General features: G+C 42.1%; 1 protein-coding gene across 1 annotated transcript in view; it reads left to right on the top strand.

The window, feature by feature from the left end:
* The window catches only part of FBN1 (fibrillin 1), a 217,129-nt gene that overhangs the window by 130,376 nt on the left and 63,572 nt on the right, over positions 1–23,181 (top strand). Inside the window, exons 23-32 of the mRNA XM_074966374.1 lie at positions 512–562; positions 3,761–3,886; positions 4,851–5,078; positions 7,255–7,380; positions 7,476–7,604; positions 9,130–9,255; positions 9,406–9,531; positions 10,595–10,717; positions 15,807–15,932; positions 16,944–17,069. Of these exons, the coding sequence (XP_074822475.1) occupies positions 512–562; positions 3,761–3,886; positions 4,851–5,078; positions 7,255–7,380; positions 7,476–7,604; positions 9,130–9,255; positions 9,406–9,531; positions 10,595–10,717; positions 15,807–15,932; positions 16,944–17,069 (1,287 nt within the window). The remainder of the gene's footprint in view (positions 1–511; positions 563–3,760; positions 3,887–4,850; positions 5,079–7,254; positions 7,381–7,475; positions 7,605–9,129; positions 9,256–9,405; positions 9,532–10,594; positions 10,718–15,806; positions 15,933–16,943; positions 17,070–23,181) is intronic.

Below are 23,181 nucleotides of genomic sequence, written 5' to 3'. Positions count from 1 at the left end.
GAGATCTTTGTCTATTTGCTTGATAATTAGATCTAAGTGTTCAGTGGAAATACTCTGATGCAGGGAAAAGTGGAAAACCCAGACATTTAAAGAGGATCTTGCTCCCTAAGGCTGAAACTTGCCTACTGTTGAAGTCTCTGCACTAAATTCATCTATCAAACTTCACTGGAAACTCTTATCCCAGTGGTAAATGTGGCCCTAAGAGCTCAAGGACTATAAAGTATTGTGACTTCTGCAGGGTAACATTTTAATGTATTTAATTGCTGTGAATGAAGCTGGAGTCATTTAACTCCATCTTTAGTTTAGTTTGGTTAGTAAGGAAAGGGTCCATTCCATTGTTAATGTAGTTATCCTGTTCTGTGTCTTTATTATCTCGGAAATTACACTCCAGACTCCCTTATTTTTCATAGGAAGAAATGTTACTGTTTCGGGTCTTCTTTTTTGTTAATAAAGTAAATCATAGCGGCAAGCTCTGGACTCTGAAAGTTCATGTTTGTTTATTTATTTACAGACCCAATCTGTTCAAAAGGATATTCAAGAATAAGGGGAACATTATGTGAAGGTATTTACTGTTACTTTCAAACATAAATCATGTTTTGAATGATGAAATGCTGGTGTTTAGGTTTAATGATATTTGCCATGGAAGAACAGAGCTAAATTCATCCCTGATGTTATTCTATTGTCCTCATTAGATTTACACCCAGGGGTAATATGGTCTCACTGTGTGATATACGACAATGATATAGACTGATGCTACTCACTCAGAATGCACATCTTTGCAAATACAAGCTAGAGTGGTCTATGGAGATGCGTTCTGTCTTTTCTAATATTGTTACTGATTGGGGAGTAAAATACTGGGTCAAAATAAAATGCATCCTGTGTCCATAAAAACAATTACAGAAGTGTAGCATTATGATATAATAAAAGTATTTTGTCATTAAAACATTCCATAAGCATATACAAATAAAGCAGAACTATAAAAAGGGATTTAAAATCAAATTTAAATAATTTATTTCTCTTTTTTAATAATTTCTAGCTTTAGATTTCAGTCATTCTCTTGTTATATAAGAAATCCGTCTCAGGCCACGGTAAAACATTAATTCAAGAAAAGGTTGGTTTTTAAAACTTTTTTTTTCAGTGTGTGAGATCATCACATATTGTGCAGTGAAAATGTAAAGCCCCAACGCCCTTTTCCCTCCTTATTGTGGATTAATTTGAACCCCAGCCAAAGAGCTGTACTGTATATTTCCTTACTATGCACACGCTCAGAGAGTCTCAAAATGTAGCAGGTCATCATGACTGACACAATCTGACATGACACTGCAGTTAAAATATTTTAAAAACAAATTATTCCCATATGTGGCTTCTAGAAAGAAGCACTTTTTTGACAAATGAACAAACTAAACAGAACCAAAAAAATCGAATAAGTAGAACACCCCCACATGTATCCTGTGCTTTCCAAGTGGTGACTGAATACCTTGGCACTTCTATACCCCAGACCCACTGTATAGAACTTCTCTGACCTCAGCAATACTTTCTGGAGTGTGTAAGTGAAAGAAAAGGGTGGGGGGGGGGAGTGGCCCCACCTATCTCTATTCACGAGGAAAGACTTAGAACATTTTCAACACTGCTGGGATGGAAAATTTATTAATCCAAGATGTGAACACCGTGCTTTCAGCATTTCTTTTACCAGCACTTTAGTTTACAACTGTTATATGCTTTAATCCTTCTCGTTCCAGTGGGCCAAAATAGCCCAAACTTTCTCTCACTAGTTACTCTGGTTCTTCTGTGTTAAAGTAGCCTTTGGCATCCACCAACGTAAGGACTGTTCAAATCAGAGGATGCAGGAAAAATACTTGTCTAGGAAATTTATTTGGGGGGGGGAGGGGCCAAATGGTAATAGTGGATTCCCAAGGTAATACTCGCTTCTCCCCATGCACAGTTTGTGTAAAATGGGTTTTGTGCAGGGAAATAAGTTGAGGTGTGTGGGATGGAATTAACAACACGCCTCCAACCCACAGACAAACCCTGAAGCTGAAAGTGTCCACAGGTGATCTGCCACCTTGTGCAGTTAAGTCTGTTCCATTTGTTTCACATAATCATGGATCCAATGGTCTTACTACCCAGCCATCGTGGAGCTGTCACTCACCCCTCTGGAGTGTGCAAGAAATGCAGAGGTCCCCTAGTGGCAGCTCTGGCCACACTGCCCTCTCCCACCAGCTCAAGAGTCTCGCGTAGGCTGTTTCCCTACTTTGAATTTCACCCTATAAGCCTAATAAATCCAGTATTGCCAACCCCAAAAATTCACACCCCAAAAATCATGTGATTCACCCAAAAATCAGGAGATTTTTTTAAAAGAGAGATGATGTGTTATCAGTCTGTCTTTTGATTGTTGAATTCACTCTGTCCTCCCCCAACGTGTGTGACAGGTTAGCGTTGCCATTATTCCCAAATGTATTAAGGTGATTTTGGCCCCTGGTGCAGGAGCTCTCACCTCCATGTCTGCCTGACCCCTTGCTCACAGGATGGGAAGAGATAATAGAACCCCCTGAATTGCTCGACTCTTTCTGCTTCCTCCTTCCCTCCCTCCAGTGAGAATGGGGTTGGCTGCCTGAGGGGATGGGCAGAAAGTTCTGCCTGAAGCAGCTCCATAAGGGGTTCTTTCCCAGGAGGAGGATAGTAGAGAAGGCAGCCAATCAGCAGAGTTTTACCTCAGAAACTGATATTCATAAGTGGTCTGGAGCCTTGTCATAGGCAGCCTGGCTCCAGCGTAGGCCAGACTCACCTCACTCTTGAAGATATTGCGAGAATCAGCAACGCTACAAATCTGAGCGACCCATTTCCTGGCTTCACTCTCTGAATGTGCAATGCAACTGCAGGTTGTGGGAGCCTTTCCATTCTAACCTCCTATGCTCACTCCCTCCTAACTTGCTTAAATTTCTGATGCTTCGTCTCGGCCTATCATTTAATTTCCAAGACAATTTTCAACAAAAGCGGTCAAGCCGTTTTTGTGTGAAATACAGTATGTTCCACAGAAGGAGGAGGTGGAAGGGCATTGCAAACCAGTTATTTATATTCAGGCCATCCTAGTTCAGCAGGCTGAATTATGCTTTACACCTCGTCATACAAAACTATACAACATTTTCCTCTTAAAAAATACAATTCAGATGCTTGTACACAATCAAGTTAAATTCCATGCTCACCAGGGATATGTTCAGGAACTTAAATTAATCAGTAATGTTACAAGTGGTTGAAAAAGCAATTGTGCCAGTTTTTTAAAAGTACGTAGGTGCCTAAAGATGCGGATAGGTGTCTAGTGGGAGTTCCAAAAGCGCCTAAACATTAGCATAATTTTGTTTCCATGGGAGTTAGGCGCCTAGACTCTTCTGAAAATTCCACTAGATGACTGACTGCATCTTTAGGCACCCGAATACTTTTAAAAATCTGTCCCATAATGAACATACAGCAGGACAGCTTTTTTCAGTGACCAAATTTTGTTTTATTTATAAACCTGATTTCAGTAGACATATCAAAGGTGCAATGACAGCACGTTTTTAATATGTTTTAATCAGTGGCAGGGGGCTGTAATTAATTAGTTCGGTCTGATTTGCGTAGGAAAGCCCAAGAGTTTGGAATTTTGCCAGACTTTGCAGATTGAGTCCTAGTCAGTCTAAAATGGGAGTGTTAAAATGTTATATATTTCTAATTTGGGTATGTTTGTTGCATTGATTTTCATTTTTATAATTTTGTCTGGAAATAGATGTAAATGAATGCGAAGTGTTTCCTGGGGTGTGTCCGAACGGTCAGTGCGTCAATACCTTGGGTTCCTTTGTTTGCCAGTGTCCTAGTGGAATGATTTTAGATGTCTCTGGACGGACATGCCTTGGTAGGTATTAAGCTATTTTACAGGGTTTTTTTGATGTTTGGCGGGGAGGGAACCCAAATCTCTGTATGTCAAACAAAGATTTGCATTCCATACTTTCTTGTAAATAGGGAAATAGATTTTATTCATAATCATTTTAAAATGGGATCAGTAATGGTGTACAGAGCCATTCAACTTCAGGTTGCCAGTTAGAGCTTGGACTAGGTAGCATAGTTAGTGACCAAAACTCATCTGATGGGGGGTCAGATACTTATGTGAAATGAGATGGGAGCCTTGTCCATTTCCCAGAGGGCAGGTGTCAATGTTATAACATCCCCAACAAATTTGGCCATGTTTGGCAACCTTTATTGATTGGCCTCAACAAGAAGTCAAGGATAAAATGGACGTGGAGACTAGTCCCACTCATCCCCAGAGGTGGGCTCTCCAAGCCAGGGCTGAGGTACACATGAGTTTGAGAGAGACTGTAATGCTTCTCCCCATTCTACATCTCTTTGTGAGGAAAGTCCAGAAAAAGTCTTCCGTTTCAGGTGCTATCTATAGACTTCATCTGCAGTGCATTCACCTCTTTTTAACAGCAAATCTTCAAGTGTTGTTGGACAAAGACATAGGTTATGGCGGAACTGGAATGCTGGAGGCCCTTTCTTCCCTGATCCAAAACTGACCTCAAATGCTGAGCCCCATTTCCTGGAAAGTTTTAGGCCTGTTAATTCCAGAGCTTAGTGCCAGTAATTCCAGTGAAAAGAACTGTGTGGTATTTCTGGCATCCTCCTGATCTGAGGAAATGGAGCAAGCCCTACTGAGAAGGGATTCTGGGAGAAGATTCTTGTGTTTATGCTTTCCCTCCAGCCCTGCAGTGAGGCAGACTTTTTGTCAAATACGCATAAATTCAAACACTCGTGCTCGTTAAACACACACATGTACCGCGCACACATATTTTTTATCATCTCACTATTTAATTACCCAACAGACATTCGCTTGGAGACTTGCTACTTGAAGCATGAAGATGAAGAATGTACATTACCGATAGCAGGCCGGCACCGAATGGATAGTTGCTGCTGTTCTGTTGGTGCAGCATGGGGCCCTGAATGCGAGGAATGTCCTGTGAAGGCAACTCCTGAATTTGAAGCTCTTTGTCCAAGAGGACCTGGATTTGCTAGTAGGGGAGAGATTATAAATGGAAAGCCATTCTTTAAAGGTATGTGAGGGGGTTTCAATTCATATATAAAGCCATTGGGGGCCACATCTTGATGGCATTCCTTAGTTTTTACTCTTTTCTTACTCAGGTTAAATTCCTATGGACTTGAAGCCTGCAGGAGTTAGGGCTTGGTTAAGGATGGAATGATTACTGAGTAAGGACATATGGCCAGTTTTTCAAAGGTATTTAGGCACCCTAAGATGCAAAGAGGTGCCTAGTGGGATTTTTAAAAGTGACTAAGCAGCTAACTCCCATAGGTTTCATTGGGAGCTGGGCCCTTAACCTACTGTAGGCACATTTGAAAGTTCCACCAGGTTCCTGTCTGCATCTTTAGGCACCTAAATACCTTTGAAAATCTGGCTCCGGCCCCTTATAAATTGAAACAAAATGGGTAGCCAACTTTGGAATTGTTATAGAACCACTGCTTACTGCGCCTGATACATATGTTTAAATTGCCTTGGAAATCAAGGGACAAAGAGACTCTCAACACTTTGAAAATCCTTGCACAGCTTTTGGAGGAGGAGGGAGAAACATACCATGTTCTGTAAAGATAGCTTCAGCCATGCAAAAGTGAATCAACGCTAGAGTCTGAGTCATGGAGTTTGTTGGCCAAATTGTTATATTCTAATGGTAGAAACAGCAAATGAAGACTTCATTCATTTAGGTCATTTTGTGACTCTGTGGGGTAAATTTCCAGCATTAATGGAACCTCATTCTGAAAGCTTCTTCCTTGGTTACCAGTTAGATTAAGCAACATGGTATCAAAAGTGAAAGGGGATATGGATGTGTTTGGGAAAAGGCATTTAAAGAAACTAGTTAACCGAAAACCCAAATGCTTTAGTATTTGAAAGGAAGGGGAAACACAAATGAGAATGACACATGGTGGTGATTGTTTCAGGATCAGTTTTATAAACAGTTACCAGGCTCTTAATTATCCATAAAGAAGTGTAACATGTGCTTTTGTTTAGGGTAATTATATTTTCTCTGACTCGTGGAAGTCTCATTTTCTTCAGAAATCAGGGGATGGAGTGATTCTTTTGGCCACTCTAGGCATGATCCAGTGCCCTCTGAAGCTAATAAAAGTCTTTCCATTGACTTCAGTGAGTCCTGGATCGACTCTGTTAGATAAAGGAGGGGAATAAATAGCCTTTCGTGACAAAAGAAATTGGGGGTCAGTTTCATGTGTGTTAGTGCTTTACATTACTACGTAGGTGAATCTCAGTATGAATTCTTGTTGCGGTCTCCAGGCTATGAAAGAGGTGGGAGTATGAGAGATGTGATTCACTGAAAGTAGTGAGTCCTTTGTATTGCTCACATGATGGCCCCTTATTGCATGTTTTAGGGGGTATGTGCGCCTAGTTCTTGCTGTCATATGCATGGAAAATGGTTTATAGGAACTTAGTAATGTGGTCTGTTAAGATGATGTGAAGTCAAGACTTTAGATCACCAGTTGTCTTAGTGCCAGATCCTGCCTCCCAGCAGCCCCCTATTTTATGGTGAGGATCATAAAAGAAAAGGAGCTGGGAGGTATATGGGGCTTGAATAGCTCTGCATTGAATGAAGGCCTCTGTTAGAACCTACTTACGTAGCAAATGCTGCTAATCTTACTGTTACTTCAGTACTGGTTCACAGAGTTCCACTCTCCCTAATAACTCAGTGTGTGCAGTCACTTCACTCCACCTCCTACTGACAGCATCATCCGTGAAGGTCTTTGTGTTCATCTGTAAAATCATAAAAAGGGAATGAACTACTTTAAATAAATACACAGGATCAAATTCTCAGAAGATCCTCACTCAAAACATTCTCTACATTTGTTACTTTGTGTTGCAAATACATTCTTTGTCACATAAATTCTTTTTGTTCCCATATGTCCAAATGAAATTTGAACAGGATGTACCTCATTTTCCCCAGCTGTGAAATAGGAATAATAATACATTCCTATTTTTGTAAAGCGCTTTTGAGATCTATGGATGAAAAGGGCTATATAATTGCTTACATGTTGTCATTATTATTTGAATGTAGTGGTTTGCATGCACAAAATTTTAGTTGCAGCTTTGGAGAAGCTGGTCATTATTGCTGGATTTAGAATTTTACTAACCTGAATCTCTTTCAGTGAAGTTTTACTAAATTGGATGGTTACTAAAAATAACCAAACCTTTCTTTGTCTCGTTTTTAGATATCAACGAATGCAAAATGATCCCAAGTCTTTGTACCCATGGAAAATGCAGAAACACCATTGGCAGTTTCAAGTGTAAATGTGACAGCGGATTTGCACTTGATTCTGAAGAAAGAAATTGTACAGGTAAAAGTCTTACCTGGTAGCTTTCAGAACATTGTCTTGAAAACACAGATGTTAAAGTATATTTTAACATGCATTTAAAATTATTTGTATTTCAGATATTGATGAATGCCGCATATCTCCTGATCTCTGTGGTCAAGGCATCTGTGTCAATACCCCAGGGGACTTCGAATGTAAATGTTTTGAAGGCTATGAAAGTGGATTTATGATGATGAAAAACTGCATGGGTATGTTTTATGTCATATTCCAAAGATGGGGTACAGAGTCTGTATGTTGGGATTGGTTTTGCAAAGCCTTTTGTTAGTCAGGTTTTGTTTTGGAAACTGAAACAGGACTGGTTTCTTGATCTGGTTTCCAGATCTAGCTTCCATATTACTGGGAAGGCAAATAGAAGGTTCTGGTTTTGTTCCATTTCCACAGTGGGTAAATCAGGCTGGTTTTGGATTTGCAGAATCTTATTAGTCAAATCCATCAGTTGGGTCTTGGTTCATTTTATCTGAACCACTAACATTCAGGAGCTGGGTTTGGGAGAGAGTTAGGATAAAAGATCCTGGGCTTGGCCTGTCTCCACGCAAAGGATTGTTATTCCAACATACTCTAAACTCATTGGGTTTTGTGCTTGAAATTTTCAGTTGTAAATATTGTTACTTAACTCATTTCAGGGCTGACCCTAAAGTGGGTGCTTAGGATTCACCCCAACAATGAATTTGCTCTCTCTAGACCTCTCTAGGGTGCCAAAGCACAAATGCACAAAGGGCAAGGATTCTCAGTTCATCCCCAAGATCCCCATCTCCTAGTTGGCAGCACAGCATAGCATGATTAGTAGCAGGTTTTTTTTTTTTTGTTTGTTTTTTTTAAACTATGTATCATCACTGTTAGTCAGACTCTGCCCTGAGTAACCCTAGTGTAACTGAATGGAAATTGAGAGCAGAACGTGACTCTTTGGGGGAGGGGGAGATGGGTAGGGAGGGATGGCTGTGGGCAACAAGGGGCTCAGTTTAAGCACTGAAAAAGCTCCAATATACATTTTAAATGACTGTTGCGGGGCCTCAAAACATGTAGTGACAGTATACAGTGATGTGAAGTGACGTTTTTGAAAGTATGTTTCTTTTTTAGGAATATGCATACTAGTAAAACCTGCCCACCTGCTCCTAGGAGACAGGCCATTTTCTGATCAATAATTGTAGTAAATGGCGTTCCAGTAGGAATTAATGGGTTGGCAGCCTGGGGCTCTTACCCAGAATGAATCTTGTCTTGCCCAGCTTCATCACTGGTTGAAACGCTTCCAGATCTGCAGCAGGAGCTCCTTTTGAAGCCCCTTCCTGCTGTCTCAGTCTGAAGCTGACTACTGGGTTGTCAGCCAGCAAAAAGAAGCTGGTGGACCTGGAGCACATGTCTGGGTGGGGAGGGAGCTCAGAGCAGAGAGGCAAACAGAGAAGTGAGGAAACTGTCCACAGGATAGGGAGGAACAGTTGTATTTATTCTCCAAGGATATGGGGGGTAAGTACCTGAGAAGAGGGTGTGTCTGTTGATGTGTGGAGGAGAAGGATCAGCAGCTAGAAGAGGTAAGAATACTATTCACAGGAGAGGGAGCAATACATAGGGAGGAGCTGCATATATGCACTCTCAGAATTCCAAGGGTCAAACAAACACTTATTTCCCGATGTTGCTGTTTAGCACCAGCACTTTATTCTCTGTTGCATTCAGGAGCTTTTAGCGCCTGCAGTGATGTGTGTTCCTTTCCTTTTACAGACATTGATGAGTGTCAGCGAAATCCTCTTTTGTGCCGAGGTGGCATTTGCATAAACACAGAAGGAAGCTTTCAGTGCAACTGTCCTCCAGGTCATCAACTGGCTCCAAATATCTCCGCATGTATAGGTATGATGGTGCCAGCAAAATGTGCACTGTATATAGGTCATTTCTATATTTGCATTTCATGGCTCTGTTTATGCATTCATTTATGGCATTTACTCAAATATTGTTGCAGTGCAGAGACGTAAAATGTGTTCCCTTTTTCTTTTGAAATAGACATCAATGAGTGTGACCTAAGCCACAACCTGTGCAGAAATGGGCATTGTGTCAACCTGATTGGAAGGTATCAGTGTGCCTGCAACCCTGGATATCAGTCCACTCCCGACAAATTATTTTGTATTGGTAAGAACTTGATCCTCAGAGCAGCTGTAATTATTAATGAACATAAAATACCAATTAATGCTTGCCACTTCACTAACAAGAGTTGATGTAAAGAATTGTCTATCTAATAAAATATATCTACATCTGATTCAATAATCTCGGGCACAGTGTCAGAGCAGTGTGTAGTAGCATGAACATGCACATCCCTTCCTTTGAGATCGAGGAAGTTATATCACTGTTTCAAATCTGACCCTTGTGCCCGCATTTTCTTTGCTATTTGCCCAGCCAACACTCAGTATTTACACAGCATATTTATTTATTGGATTATTTTGTTTGGTAAATTAACCAGTAGGTACAAAAAAAACATTTTTTTTAAAGTGCCGTAAAATGTTGTAACTAAGATCACTTAAATACATTGTGATATCCCTCAGATCTGTATTTTATTTCAGATTGGCATTTCTGAGGTTGCAATGTGTTGGTAGAGTAGAATAGTGTGTGCGGCTCAGTGACACTTATCCTTAAACTAATCTGTAAATATCTCTGTTGTATAAATTTCTACTGTCAGTTTCCTTAAAAGCCATAAGTTCAGAAAGGGCTTCTAAGCTCGTACCAGACACTGTGTACAAAAAATACGAATGCACTTTTCGTATTTTGAAAAATTCTGATGTACGTGCCAAAACAGTGGCTCTGATCCTGCCTGAATAAGGTGTACACAGTCAGGGACTTTGGCCCAATCCTGTAAGCGCTTACACAAACATTTCTGTTGACTTCAGGTGATTCAGGAACTACAGTGATAGGGACTATCTAGGCACCCAGAGAGAGACAGAAGTGCAGGATCATTTGCATATGCATTCAATTAATTGGACATCTCATTCCTTGATGTGCCTATATATTTGTCCACATGTGCATCCAAGTTCCTGCACCTGCAAATGCGGGTGTGTAAAAAGAGAGCAGAAATTGTGTGCGCAAATGTAGATGCTGGATTGAACCCTCTTTTTAAATTGTCCCAGAATGTATCCATGAAATATGCTTAACAAAAAAATTTATTTGTGTGTGTGTTTAACTTTCATTTCTTTCCTTCTAGATATTGATGAATGCAACATAATGAATGGAGGTTGTGACACCTTCTGTACAAACTCAGAGGGCAGCTACGAATGTAGCTGTAAATCAGGCTTTGCACTAATGCCAGACCACAGATCTTGCACTGGTAAAGTAGCTTTGTGAGCATTTGTACTGAAAACTCTTTACTTTGTATTGAAAAGTGAGATGTAGTTTTAGGAGTACAGATTGAAATCATTTATACTGTTATCTTCATTAATTCTTACAGTTCTCCATGCACACTGCCTAAAACTCTGAATTGAACACGTTATGATTAATATATTTCATTTGGACAAATATTACATAAAGTAAAAATAAATAATGTAGCTAGATGTTATGCATGGCAGAATTTGGTTCTCTCCTTGGGTGAAAGAGTACAATACTGAAGTCACAGCCTCACAACTTCCAGCTCAATAGCTCTCAGGGGAATATCTTTTTTTCAACAAAAAAGATACATATTTCTAGCTGTCCATTCTACAGCTGGCTGTAGCTGTGTTATTTCAGAGCCTGCTACTATTACAGGAAAGATCGGCGTCCATTGTGAGTCTGGGGGCAAAAACTATTTTATCTTCTGCAGGGCCACACAGAGGTTTTTGGGGACCCAGGGCAAAATCTGAAACTGAGGGCTCCCCGACCTAGGGTGCAAAACCACTGAGATGAGACCCCCGGGGAGAGGGGTGTTGGAGAGCAAGCCTGCCCCACATGCACCGCACAGTAGCAGCCCGTCCCACAGACCTAAGTCTGGCTTCTTGCTCTGGGTGTTACAGCCTAGCACGTGCGGTTGTAGCACTGCTTGGGTTTGGCCCAGTCACTCCTCTGTCATGAAGGCAGGATGGCCAGACCAAGCCTGAGTGGTGGTGTGACCCTGTGCACCAGGTCACAATGCCACTCAGTTTGGGGACCCTTTCAAATGGTAGCACTGGGGCAGACTGTCACTTCCCCTCCATCTGGGCGGCCCTGATTTTGTGTAGTAGGTGAATTTTCTCCTCCAGTGCAAAGTATTACCTTATGTATTGGACTTTTTAGAGTCTGATCCAAAGCCCATCAAGTCAATGAAAAGTCTCCCACTGGTTTCAACAGGCTCCACCGTAACTTAGAGCTGCCTTGAAGGACTATGAAGCTGCACTGGCTGGGAATCACCAGAGAGCATTTGCCTTTGGCTCTGCCCCACTCCCGCCCCGGTCCACCCAGGAATGTCCCCTACACGCCAGTAGAAAAATGAGACACTGTGCCCTAGTAAGAAGGCCCTAATGCTTGTTAAACCTATTGTCGATGCAAACAGAAGCAAAAAGAAAACCCCAGACTTGGATTTGAAAACCCATAGAGCTATAAATCTAACAACTCATCATGTTCCAGTGTCAAAAGAAAATGATTGATTGACCTTTATTGGAGGGACAGGGAAGGGCTCTTAGCATCTCCAATCAAAAGTTGACTGTACTATAGACCTGTCCACAGGTGGGTCTAGTCAAATCTGACCTAGATGAAGGGCCTAAAAAATTCTGAATTTGATTGAGAGTCTTTGCGTATTTATACCCTGCCAGTGCAATTAGGGTTGCCAACTTTCTAATTGCACAAAACTGAACACCCATGATCCACCCATTCCCCAAGACCCACCCTCCCTCCCTCACTCATTTTCGCTGGGCTGGGACAGGGCTTGGGACGTGGGGGGGAGGAAGGTGAAGGCTCTGGGTGGGGGTGGGGGTTCAGGGTGCAGGAGGGGACTCCAGGCTGGGGAAGGAGGTTGGGGTGTGGGGGGAGGGCTCCAGCTGGGGGCGTGGGCTCAGGGTGGGGCCAGAAATGAGGGGTTCAGGGTGTGGGAGAGGGCTCCAAGCTGGGGTAGGGGGTTGGGGTGGAGGGGGGGGAAGGGCTCTGGCTGGGAGTACAGGTTCTGGGGTGGGGCTGGGGATGAGTGGTTTGAGGTGTGGGAGGGGGCTTAGGGCTGGGGCAAGGGGTTGGGGTACGGGAGGGGATGCGGGCTGCAGGCAGTGCTTACCTCAGGCGGCTCCCAGAAGTGGCCAGTATGCCCCGCAGGCACTGCCCCCCAGCTTCCATTGGCCGCAGCTCCCATTGGCCGAGCTTCCCAGGCCACCCCTGTGCCTAGGAGCAGGAGAGACATGCCGCCGCTTTCGGGAGCCGAGCCGAGCAGAGCCAGGGCAGGCAGGGAGCCTTCCTTAGCTCCACTGCACTGCTGACCGGCCCAGCAGTGCTGACCGTAGCCACCAGGGTCCCTTTTTGATTGGGCATTCCGGTTGAAAACTGGAAGCCTGGCAACCCTAAGTGCTGTGCAAGCTAGGACTTTGTTCAGAAGCCAGCTATTCACAACTACCCACCATCATACTATGTTGTTACAAAGTCTTGGCTGCAAAAACCAACATTTCCACCTTTTTGAAACTTAAAATTTCAAAGGCTCTAGTCTTGCAGTTTCTCAATATTTGGTTAGTGAAGTAAAAGAAATAATAGATACGTGAATATGGAGTTACAAGTTAGTGCCTGATACTGCAAGCCGTTACTTACGTGAATAGTCGAGCCGAGTGAATGAGGGAACGAATAAAGATTTGTGGAGTCATGCACACAATCACTTCAGGGTTTCTTTTCGTTCTTTCTCTTTCGGTCTCCCTGCCACTCTGTAGTATATTAAGGCATGAACAAGCAGTACGTTTCTGGATTATTGCTGCATTGGGAAGCACCAGGTAGAAGAATGACGTCAACCACAAGTGAAGTGCAGTAATCCTTTGGAAACGTATTGCTTGTCGTTTCTTATTAGTAAAGTGCAATAGAAATGATAACAAACCCTAATTCTGTGAAGTGCTGAGCATCCTCCACTCCCACTGAAGTCGATGGGTGTTGTGGATGTGCAGTACCTTTTTTAGGCCTTGATCTACCACAGCACTTAAGCACATGCTTAACTTTAAGCACACAGGTAGTCCCATTGATTTCCATGAGAGCACTTACAAGTTTAACATTAAGCATATTTTAAGTGTCTTGCTGGGTTAGGGCCTTAGACCCTAAAATAGTTTAAAATACCTAACAAAAACAAAACCTAGGTCACTGCTTCTAGTGGGATTTATTAATACAGAAATGGCATAACTGATAGCCAGTCAAAAGTCCGCATTTTTATCTGTGCTCTTAAAGCCATAAAATAGCATCTCAAGTATGTGGATGTAGTAGATGCAGCTCCTTTGAAGAACTTGACACTCTCTCTTTGAACCGCTGTTCAACTTGATTTTAGAAATCGTTTCCATCAACAACATGAATGGGATCCCCAGAAGGAGCAATGCTGTCAATATTTGTCACCTTTTTAAAAGATTAACTTTAAGTGCCAGATTTTCAGCACTAGCCTCTTATTACAGGTTAATTTGGCATTCATAATTTACTGCAACTGTGAGCCCAAATTAGTAATTAGATGCCTCACCAAGTGTTTTCTCCTACAAATCAGGTAACCAGACAGCTAGCTAGCAGTATTTATTTGTGTCTGTAATGCATTGTGGGGAGAAAACAGCAGCCAGAATCAGAGGATTTGGGTGCTACCCCAAATTTTAATGGGCCTCTTTCACAGTGCTTGCAAAATATACACATAGTCTCTTCTGCACATGCAAAATATGTAATTGCCCATGCAAATATTGAATTGCCAAAAACGTACATGCATGTCTACTGAAATTTGGCCCCAAGAATCTTCTTTAACGAAATGAGAAAAGGTGCACTTGGTGACAGTCAGTAGCCATTGTGATAAATGTGTATCTTTACTCTGACAGTGTGTGACTGTAAAAACAACTTCATATACATTTAGTGGCATTGTGGACTGAGTATAAGGAACTATGATTTTCAGTTTTCCCTATACATTGTTCACAAATATATTTTATCTGTAACATGACACATGGCTAGAAGCCTTTGCAGAATATATTTCTCCATAATTGAACTGCTGTGAGTTCCATTCACTGTAATAGTAGGTCAGGTTGGTGAGGTTATGCATTAATAATCAATTCAATTAGGAGAAACAATAAATTCTTTGTCAGCCAGTTTTCCACCCTAACTGTGAATGTAAAACCTTGGCAATTTAGCATATAAAGTTCTTCATGTTTATAAAATAAGTTCTTTATGTTTGTGGTTCATATTCTCATTTCCAGCACTTACTTTGCATATAAATTCACATTCCACTTCCAAATCTACATTTCCAGGCTAACGTGTATGCCAGCATTATTTGATTCGTAGGATGAACAGTAAACCATCAGCTTTTTACCAAGTAAGAGTTAGTTGTCCATACAAAAACTTGTAGGTGCAACCATTTCTGTTTGCTGCTGTTAGAAATATAAAAAAAAGAATAACAAACATAAGATTCTAAGACAAACAGTTAAAGTGAGTTGGTGTTCTGCAGCTGCATAATTACTAAAATCCACAACAGACCAGTCTGATAGTGAGTTACGCCCTTTCCCTCTCAGGGGGTTCTCAATTCATGTCCTTGTTTTGCTGGTTTTTCCATGCAGTCACTGAGCAGAGTCTTGGATCTTAACTGTGCTGGTATATGTTGTTTGTGACAAAGAAAAATCTGGAGAGTTTTTAAAAGAAATTCTACTCCATTGAGTTTTTAAAAGTCCAGATCCCATCATGGTTGCAATAAACAGTGCAGTCTCAGTTCCTCAGATCAACCCCCAATGATGGCTGATGTGCTGATCAGAACAATATTTTAAATGCTGGAGAGCATAAAGATATAGCCTGACTGGCCAGCAGGGACAAAAAAATCCAAGTAACTTATAATATTTTAGTGAAATAAATACATACATGTTAGTTATTGTAATATTGGGCGTAATCCTGCTTGTGTGGGAATTTGGTGTGTGGAATGGCTTTTTAAAATCATTTAAGATCCAGTACCTCTCTCACTGAAGTCAGTGGCAAAATTCCCATTGACTTCAATGACAGCAAGGCTGGACCTGAAATTTCCGATTGTGCGTGGTTATACGGCATGAAAAAGGTTCTTTAGTTATTTTCCTACAAGTGATTTTGGGCATACAAGACTTGCTCCTGCTCTCATTGGAATCAGTTGGAGTTTTATATAAAACTATATTGGTTTAACTGCAAAGATTGATCATATGCACATATATCACAAAGCATCAAGAATTTTGTTTGCCATCATTCGTTGCAGTGCGTTTCATAACAAGGAACACCTATCTAAAAGATGTGTTTAATGTAAATTTTCCCTATAGATATTGATGAGTGTGAAGACAATCCTAACATCTGTGATGGAGGCCAGTGCACTAACATACCAGGAGAATACAGGTGTCTTTGTTATGATGGATTCATGGCCTCTGAGGATATGAAGACTTGTATAGGTAAGTGAAAACACCTCTGATTCCTAATCTTTCTAACAAGCCATCTTCCTTAATTAAGTGATCAAAGATGATGATAAAACTAGATTTATTTAAAATATGTAAGCAAATAAAAATAACAGTGAATGTTCTAGCAAGAATAACGACTGTCCAGGCAATCGAGTGTCTTTTGACATTACATATCAAGACTACAAATATACTTGGATACCTGCATTTGGTGAAAAAAGGGTTTTGGTTCCAGCACTCTGCCAAATTGACTGCTGCCTCAAAACTGGCAAACATTAAAACTTAAAAAGCAGTGCTGCTGTATTTTGACTAGCTATGGCCACATGGACAACCCTTCTGTGCAGACTATTTTTGTCAACAGTAGGAATCATCTGCATGTGTTCAGAGCTTTGGCTGAGTTAAGGATGACCATGATGACCATGCCGTCTCTCTTCGGGTCCCATTCCAGAGTGTCTCTATGCAGCTCAGATCACAGAGGGTGCTGTAGGATGGCAGATTTAGGGGTGAGCCAAAATCAGAATTCTGGCCAAAACTTACACCAAGACAAAACCATGTGGGAGTTTAGCATGTGTTGGTAGAGCAAAATATTGAAGTCAAGATTTGCTGCGTGGCTAGAAGAGTAGAATTTTACCTTTACATTTTAAAATTGAACCACACTTACTGCCCTTGTGGAAACATCAACAGAAAAAAACCAAAATATATTGAGGACAGATAATAGACCAAGTTTATCCTTAGTGTAACCCCATTAAATCTGGCCATTTGTAATTATTAATGAAAGCTGGCATTAAAGATAAGAGGGGCTGGGAAATAAATATCAGTGCAATAACATAGCAATATTAAATCTGATTTGGAAATGTACAGTATTTTACATTGGTGAAGAATATTTAGCCTAATTTATTTTTTTCTCTGCACATGTAGACACATTTTTGTACCAGTACTAATGTCTCCAAGACATTGGGTTAGTTATGGTCTAAGAATTTTGTAAAATCTTAAAATTATGTTTTCTAGATGTCAACGAGTGTGACCTGAATCCAAACATCTGTCTAAGTGGAAGCTGTGAGAATACAAAAGGCTCATTTATCTGTCATTGTGATATGGGATATTCAGGCAAAAAAGGAACCACTGGTTGTACAGGTAAATTTTAAAGTTAATAATTATCATCATCTGATTCTTCATTTCCCTTTTCTAGCTTTTAAAACCTCTCTTGTATCTGTTTGATTTCTGTTCTCTGCAAAATGTTACACTGTACAGAGTCACTGAGTTGGTGTTGTGTTTGTATGGCATAATATTGGGCCTGATCCTTCTCCCATTGAAGTGAATGACAAATATCCCATTGGGAGCAAAGTTGGGCCTATTATTATATGGTTGCTGGTATGACTGAAAAGAACATGTAATTCAGCGTAACATGACAAGACCACATGAAGACCACCACGTTGGATTTGGATTAGATCACTGTATATGCAAGTAATAGGCATCTATTCCAAATATTATTTTGGCAAACACTAGTGGCTTTAAATCTATCCTAAAATATATTTTCAGTTTTTGCAAAGTGGCAGAAGTACAGATACCTGACTAGCTGAATTATAAACATATTTCGGCAAAACCAAAATGTAAATTATTTCACAGCAGCAGCTAGCCAACAGTGCTGAGGTTCAGACTTACATGTTCAGAGGATAGCATTAAAAACACAAGATGCTAGTATCTGAGCCAAGGTGTTGAGAGTCATGAGCTTTGCCCAAAACATGAGCACAAACATATGTTTAATTTAATTTTGAATACGGATTTAGAGTAAACACAGTTCTGGCAACCTTTATGAGACAAGTATATATGCTGATAAGTCTGTCCTTACAGAAGTATATTATTAATATTGTACAATAGGTGTCAAAAAGAGATTATGCTGATTTTTTACAGCTTACATAAAACAATGGGGGAGCTGGTGTTCTTGGTACATTGGACCTCGCCTGAAGTTGTGCATTAGTAACAGCTGCCTTTTACAGACGTGAACTGATCTAAATCCAAGAAGTCCTTGATTTTACCCTGTAGACCAACATTTCAACATTCTTTGTTTCTACTCTAAATTACACAAAAAGATACAGAGCTTTAGTTCTGCAGACTTGAAAATTCCTTGTGATGTTCAGTCACATCCACCGCAGCTATCACTCTCAGGGAAATGAAAAGTGATGACACAAATATTGGTTTGTGACATCTGCAGGGCTATACTGGTCAGTTAAAGCAGCCAGGAAATATTAAGTAATTGGTAGGAGGTGGAAGGGCAAATAAAGGTCCTACAGGGAAAGGATCTGGGGTATTATTCGGAGGAAAAGTTTCTGGAAATCCTTGCCATATTGGTGACATCTGGTGTAGGCCAACTGGGAAAAAAATCTCACTTGAAAACTCATCCATGACAGTGTTGGTTTACTAATAGAGTAAGGCTGAGAAATCTCTTCCTTCCAACCTTTTCCTCTAATTTAAGCACTGATATCCAGATAGAAAGAGCTAGCTATTTCTGGTACTTCTGTTTTCTAAAGTATTTCATCAGCCTTTCCCTCTCTTTATCCTTCCCAAAGTAGCCACTCCCGCCCCCTCCCTTACTCACCCATCCTACCTCGTCACCCCGCTACATTTTGAGATGGAGATATAAAATCCAGCATGAGCAAACACAGACAGCCCCTTCCCCCACCACCCCACCATGCTAGTTCTGATCCAGCTGGAATGCTAAAGCCATGGCAGCGTGAGTGGAAGGAGAGGCTAGTCACCCTGAGTACATACTTGTCCAAGACACACTATTTTTAGTGTGCCAGCTTGATCAGTGCTAGTATGGGTATGTCTCCTCGAGCTGGAATTTACGTCTTCAGCTCGAAATATTGAGTATAACTACTCTCTTAGCCACAGAGTCACTTAGCCAGTCACAGCCAGTGCAAGGGGGAGAGGAGGGCTTGACATTGTGAAGAGAATGGAGAGGGAAGCTGAAAGGTCTTGGTATCTCAAGAGCAGCTTCTTTCTGTGGGGAGGAGGGTGGCAGCAAGGGAGGGGCCGGAAAGCCTGAAGAGCAGCTGCTTTGGCTCTGCAGGTTATTGGGGAGGGGAAGTATGTATAGTAAAGCAGAGGGAAACGCTTCTTGTAGACCACCACAAGGGGCGCTGCTGTGCAACTATCTAGTTAGCTCAGCAGCTTGCCAGGCAGAGAGGGCTGGAGTCTGCACAGACCTGCAGTTTGTGTACAGGAGGGGACAGGCTCGCCTTACGTGTAACTGGCTTTGTGTACAAATGCTTGGTCAGCTGGTGGCTCAGCTCAGGGGAGAGCATTACTGAATCAGGGTAATGGAACACATTTAAAAACAAGAAAATCTCATCGGGTTAGAACTGCATCACTTAAGGTTGGCTCCATTCTCGCTGTGCTCTCCCAGTAGCATTCCTTGGCCTATCACAGCTGGCTCACTGGGATTACTGCTGTGTCAGCATCCCACTACTACTGAAAACACAGCTAGTGGGCAGCAAATGAAGACAAAAGGGACGTGAACACAAGGGCTGGCAGTGTGTGAAGGTGATGGGGGTGTGAAGGGTGACAGAGAAATTAAAACTGTCCCAAGCTGACGGCCTAGAAAAGGGATGATTGTACAGTTCCCACTGCAGTCAAGATGTGCACATTCCTGGGCATTAAAATAAAAAACGCTATTTGTCTATAGACTGTTGAACTCTCCCATCATTCTCTGCACAAATCTAGTGTTACAGCCAGAGTTCCTGTGACCAAGCAGATGAGCACTGTGGAAGCAGCATTTAGTGCTGGTATCATAGAAGGGATTCTGCACTTGTGCTGAACAGCACCCTGGTCATAGCGCATAATTCTTTGCCTCGTATAGATAATTCAAAATCATTCACTTTTTTAAAAGAACAAGCACTCCTGTGAAAAAAATTACAAAAATGTGTATGGATTTTCGAAGGGGAGGTTCTCTGTTTCCTGAAAACAACTAAATAATGTCCTCTGGGTTACATTACAGTTTTGTCTAAATATTTCACCTCCCTTGTCATTACTGATTGTTTCCATTTTAACAAGTAAACATGTTGTTTTCCCCAATCATTTAGCAGTATTCAAAATCCACCCACTGCCTTACATTCTCATCCCACACAGATGTTAGGTTTTTTCCCTTCAGTTCCCAGTAAGAATGCGGACAGAGTTTAGGAAAACAGTTTGTTTTAAGCAAAGATGTACATAGCCTATGAAGCCAGTCTAGGGAGAGTGCTACAAATGTTTCGTTTTTATTTACCTATAAAACAGGCTTTCCCATAACCAAATTAGGTGAGCTGATTTTAATTTTTCATAGAGGGAATGGGATGTAGTTGCTAGAGAAGAGGATTGTGGGTCAGGTATAGAGGTGCGCAGAGCCCGTCCCCTCATTCCAGATTGTGCAGCTGTCTGCAACATTTCCCATCACTGTGTGTGTGCACATTATGTGGTGGGGAACATAAATTCTTTGTATTCATGCACAGGTAAAATCCTGTATTGGGACAAACTCCCCTTTTCTTCACTGTGGTTCATTGCCCATGCCTAAGTGTTGCCTGTGAGTTCATAGTATCCCACTCTGGTAGATTTAAAGCCATAGATTTACTGGATTTGATCTACATATGCTGTACACAATGAGGGACAAATTCAGCTCTGACTTATGCCCCGTGTATCCTATCCTGTTGCCACTGCATGCATGCAACTTCTATTGATGTCAGTGAGAGTAGTGTGGGGACTAGATAAGCTCCTGTTCTTGCAACAGGTTTGCTTGGGGTACACATTAGGGCAGAATTGGGCTCAAACCGTCAGAGCATTGAAGATGAATGTTTATAAAAGTCAGGTAACGAAAGCAGCAGAAAATAAACCAGCCTTCTCCACAGCAGGTTCAGAGAATTGAGAAAAGTTCAGTAACAGAATGTGGGCACAATTCTGTAGTTTTGACTTAGCCAGGACTCCCAGTGAGATCAGTGGGAGTATGGGTTGAGTAAGGAGTGAGCAGCATTGAGCGCCATGGGTGTAATAGAGACATGGCCAGCGTCAGACTCACTGGGGCCCAGGGCAGAAAGCCCAAGCCCTGCCATGCGGGGCTGAAGCCCACGCCCGAGGTTTTCAACACTGTGCAGTGGGGGGGTTTGGGCTTTGGCTTTAGCCCTGTGCTGCGAGTGGGGGGGTCGGTCTGCTCTGGCTTTCTGCCCTGAGCCCCAGTGAGTCTAAGGCCACCCCTGCCGAAGCCCAGGCCCTGCCACACAGGGTTGAAGCCAATGCCCGAGCAACTTAGCTTTGCAGGGCAATTGCTGTGCTTGCCACCCCCTGACACCAGCCCTGAACAGAGAAATGAATTAGAGGAAAAAGCCCACTCCCACCCATCCTTGTGAAGATGATTATATATAAAAGAGCGGTCAGTATGACTGTTAATTACTGCATACCTGAAAACAAACACATTGCAAAAGAGTATGGTAAAAGCAAGGATCCAGCCCTGCAGCTGTCGCTCAAGAGCCATCCCATTGACATAGAGTAGCCCTAACATTGCAGCTTGTAAAATGTGCTACATTCTTAAGCCTGTCTCCCTCTCTTCCTTGCCCCTCCTCTAGGCTCCATCCATTAAAAACACATTATGCCTCAGTCTGGTGGCACAGGAGAACTCTGATGTCAGTGAAGCACATACATTTCCCCTTATGAATTTGGGAGCAGGCTATATCAAGTCCAATACTAAATGATGATAATACATCAAGTGGGGGAAGTACAGAAAGCTGATGGTGTATGTCAAGCAAATGAATTGACCCATGTAAAACTGGGAGATGCTCACCGTTATGTTGAATAAAAAGCAAGACAGTTCCCAAAAGCAGGTAATGGTTTCCTAGGCCACTCACTGCTTGTCAGAGTCAGGAAGTCATGGGGCTAAGACCAGGAGAAATTAAAGTTCCCCCCGCTAGGTTTCTCTAGTTGTGTCAGAGGATGAATTTCAGCTGAGCTCTACTTTTCTACGCAAATCCATTTTCTACAAATTGCTTCTGCTGACCCACCTGCTGATATGGGATTTTCTCCATCAGGCAGGGACCCAGGAGGGTATATGCCATGTGACTTCTATGTGACCTTCTCCATGGGATCTGGGCACAAACTCAAAATACAAATGGAACATCAGTCTGATAAAGTTGACAGATTTTCAGAAAGAGCCAATAAATAAAAATCAGAAAATACTTTTACGGAAGTTTGCAGGCATGAAAATCATAGAATATCAGGGTTGGAAGGGACGTCAGGAGGTCATCTAGTCCAGCCCACTGCTCAAAGCAGGACCAATCCCCAACTAAATCATCCCAGCCAGGGCTTTGTCAAGCCTGACCTTAAAAACCTCTAAGGAAGGAGATTCCACCACCTCCCTAGGTAACCCATTCCAGTGCTTCACCACCCTCCTAGTGAAAAAGTTTTTCCTAATATCCATCCTAAACCTCCCCAACTGCAACTTGAGACCATTACTCCTTGTTCTGTCATCAGCTACCACTGAGAACAGCCCACATCCATCCTCTTTGGAACCCCCTTTCAGGTAGTTGAAAGCAGCTATCAAATCCCTCCTCATTCTTCTCTTCTGCAGACTAAATAATCCCAGTTCCCTCAGCCTCTCCTCATAAATCATGTGCTCCAGTCCCCTAATCATTTTTGTTGCCCTCCATTGGACTCTTTCCAATTTTTCAGCATCCTTCTTGTAGTGTGGGGCCCAAAACTGGACACAGTACTCCAGATGTGGCCTCACCAATGCCAAATAGAGGGGAACAATCACGTCCCTTGATCTGCTGGCAATGCTCCTACTTATACAGCCCAAAATGCCGTTAGTCTTCTTGGCAACAAGGACACACTGTTGACTCATATCCAGCTTCTCATCCACTGTAACCCCTAGGTCCTTTTCTGCAGAACTGCTGCCTAGCCATTCGGTCCCTAGTCTGTAGCGGTGCATGGGATTCTTCAGTCCTAAGTGCAGGACTCTGCACTTGTCCTTGTTGAACCTCATCAGATTTCTTTTGGCCCAATCCTCCAGTTTGTCTAGGTCCCTCTGTCTCCTATCCCTACCCTCCAGCATATCTACCACTCCTCCCAGTTTAGTGTCATCTGCAGACTTGTTGAGGGTGCAATCCACGCCATCCTCCAGATCATTAATGAAGATATTGAACAAAACCGGCCCCAGGACCGACCCTTGGAGCACTCCGCTTGATACCAGCTGCCAACTAGACATGGAGCCATTGATCACTACCTG

Source organism: Natator depressus, chromosome 10, assembly GCF_965152275.1.
Source record: "Natator depressus isolate rNatDep1 chromosome 10, rNatDep2.hap1, whole genome shotgun sequence".
NCBI classification, from domain to species: Eukaryota; Metazoa; Chordata; order Testudines; family Cheloniidae; genus Natator; species Natator depressus.
This window is presented reverse-complemented; position numbering and strand designations above follow the sequence as displayed.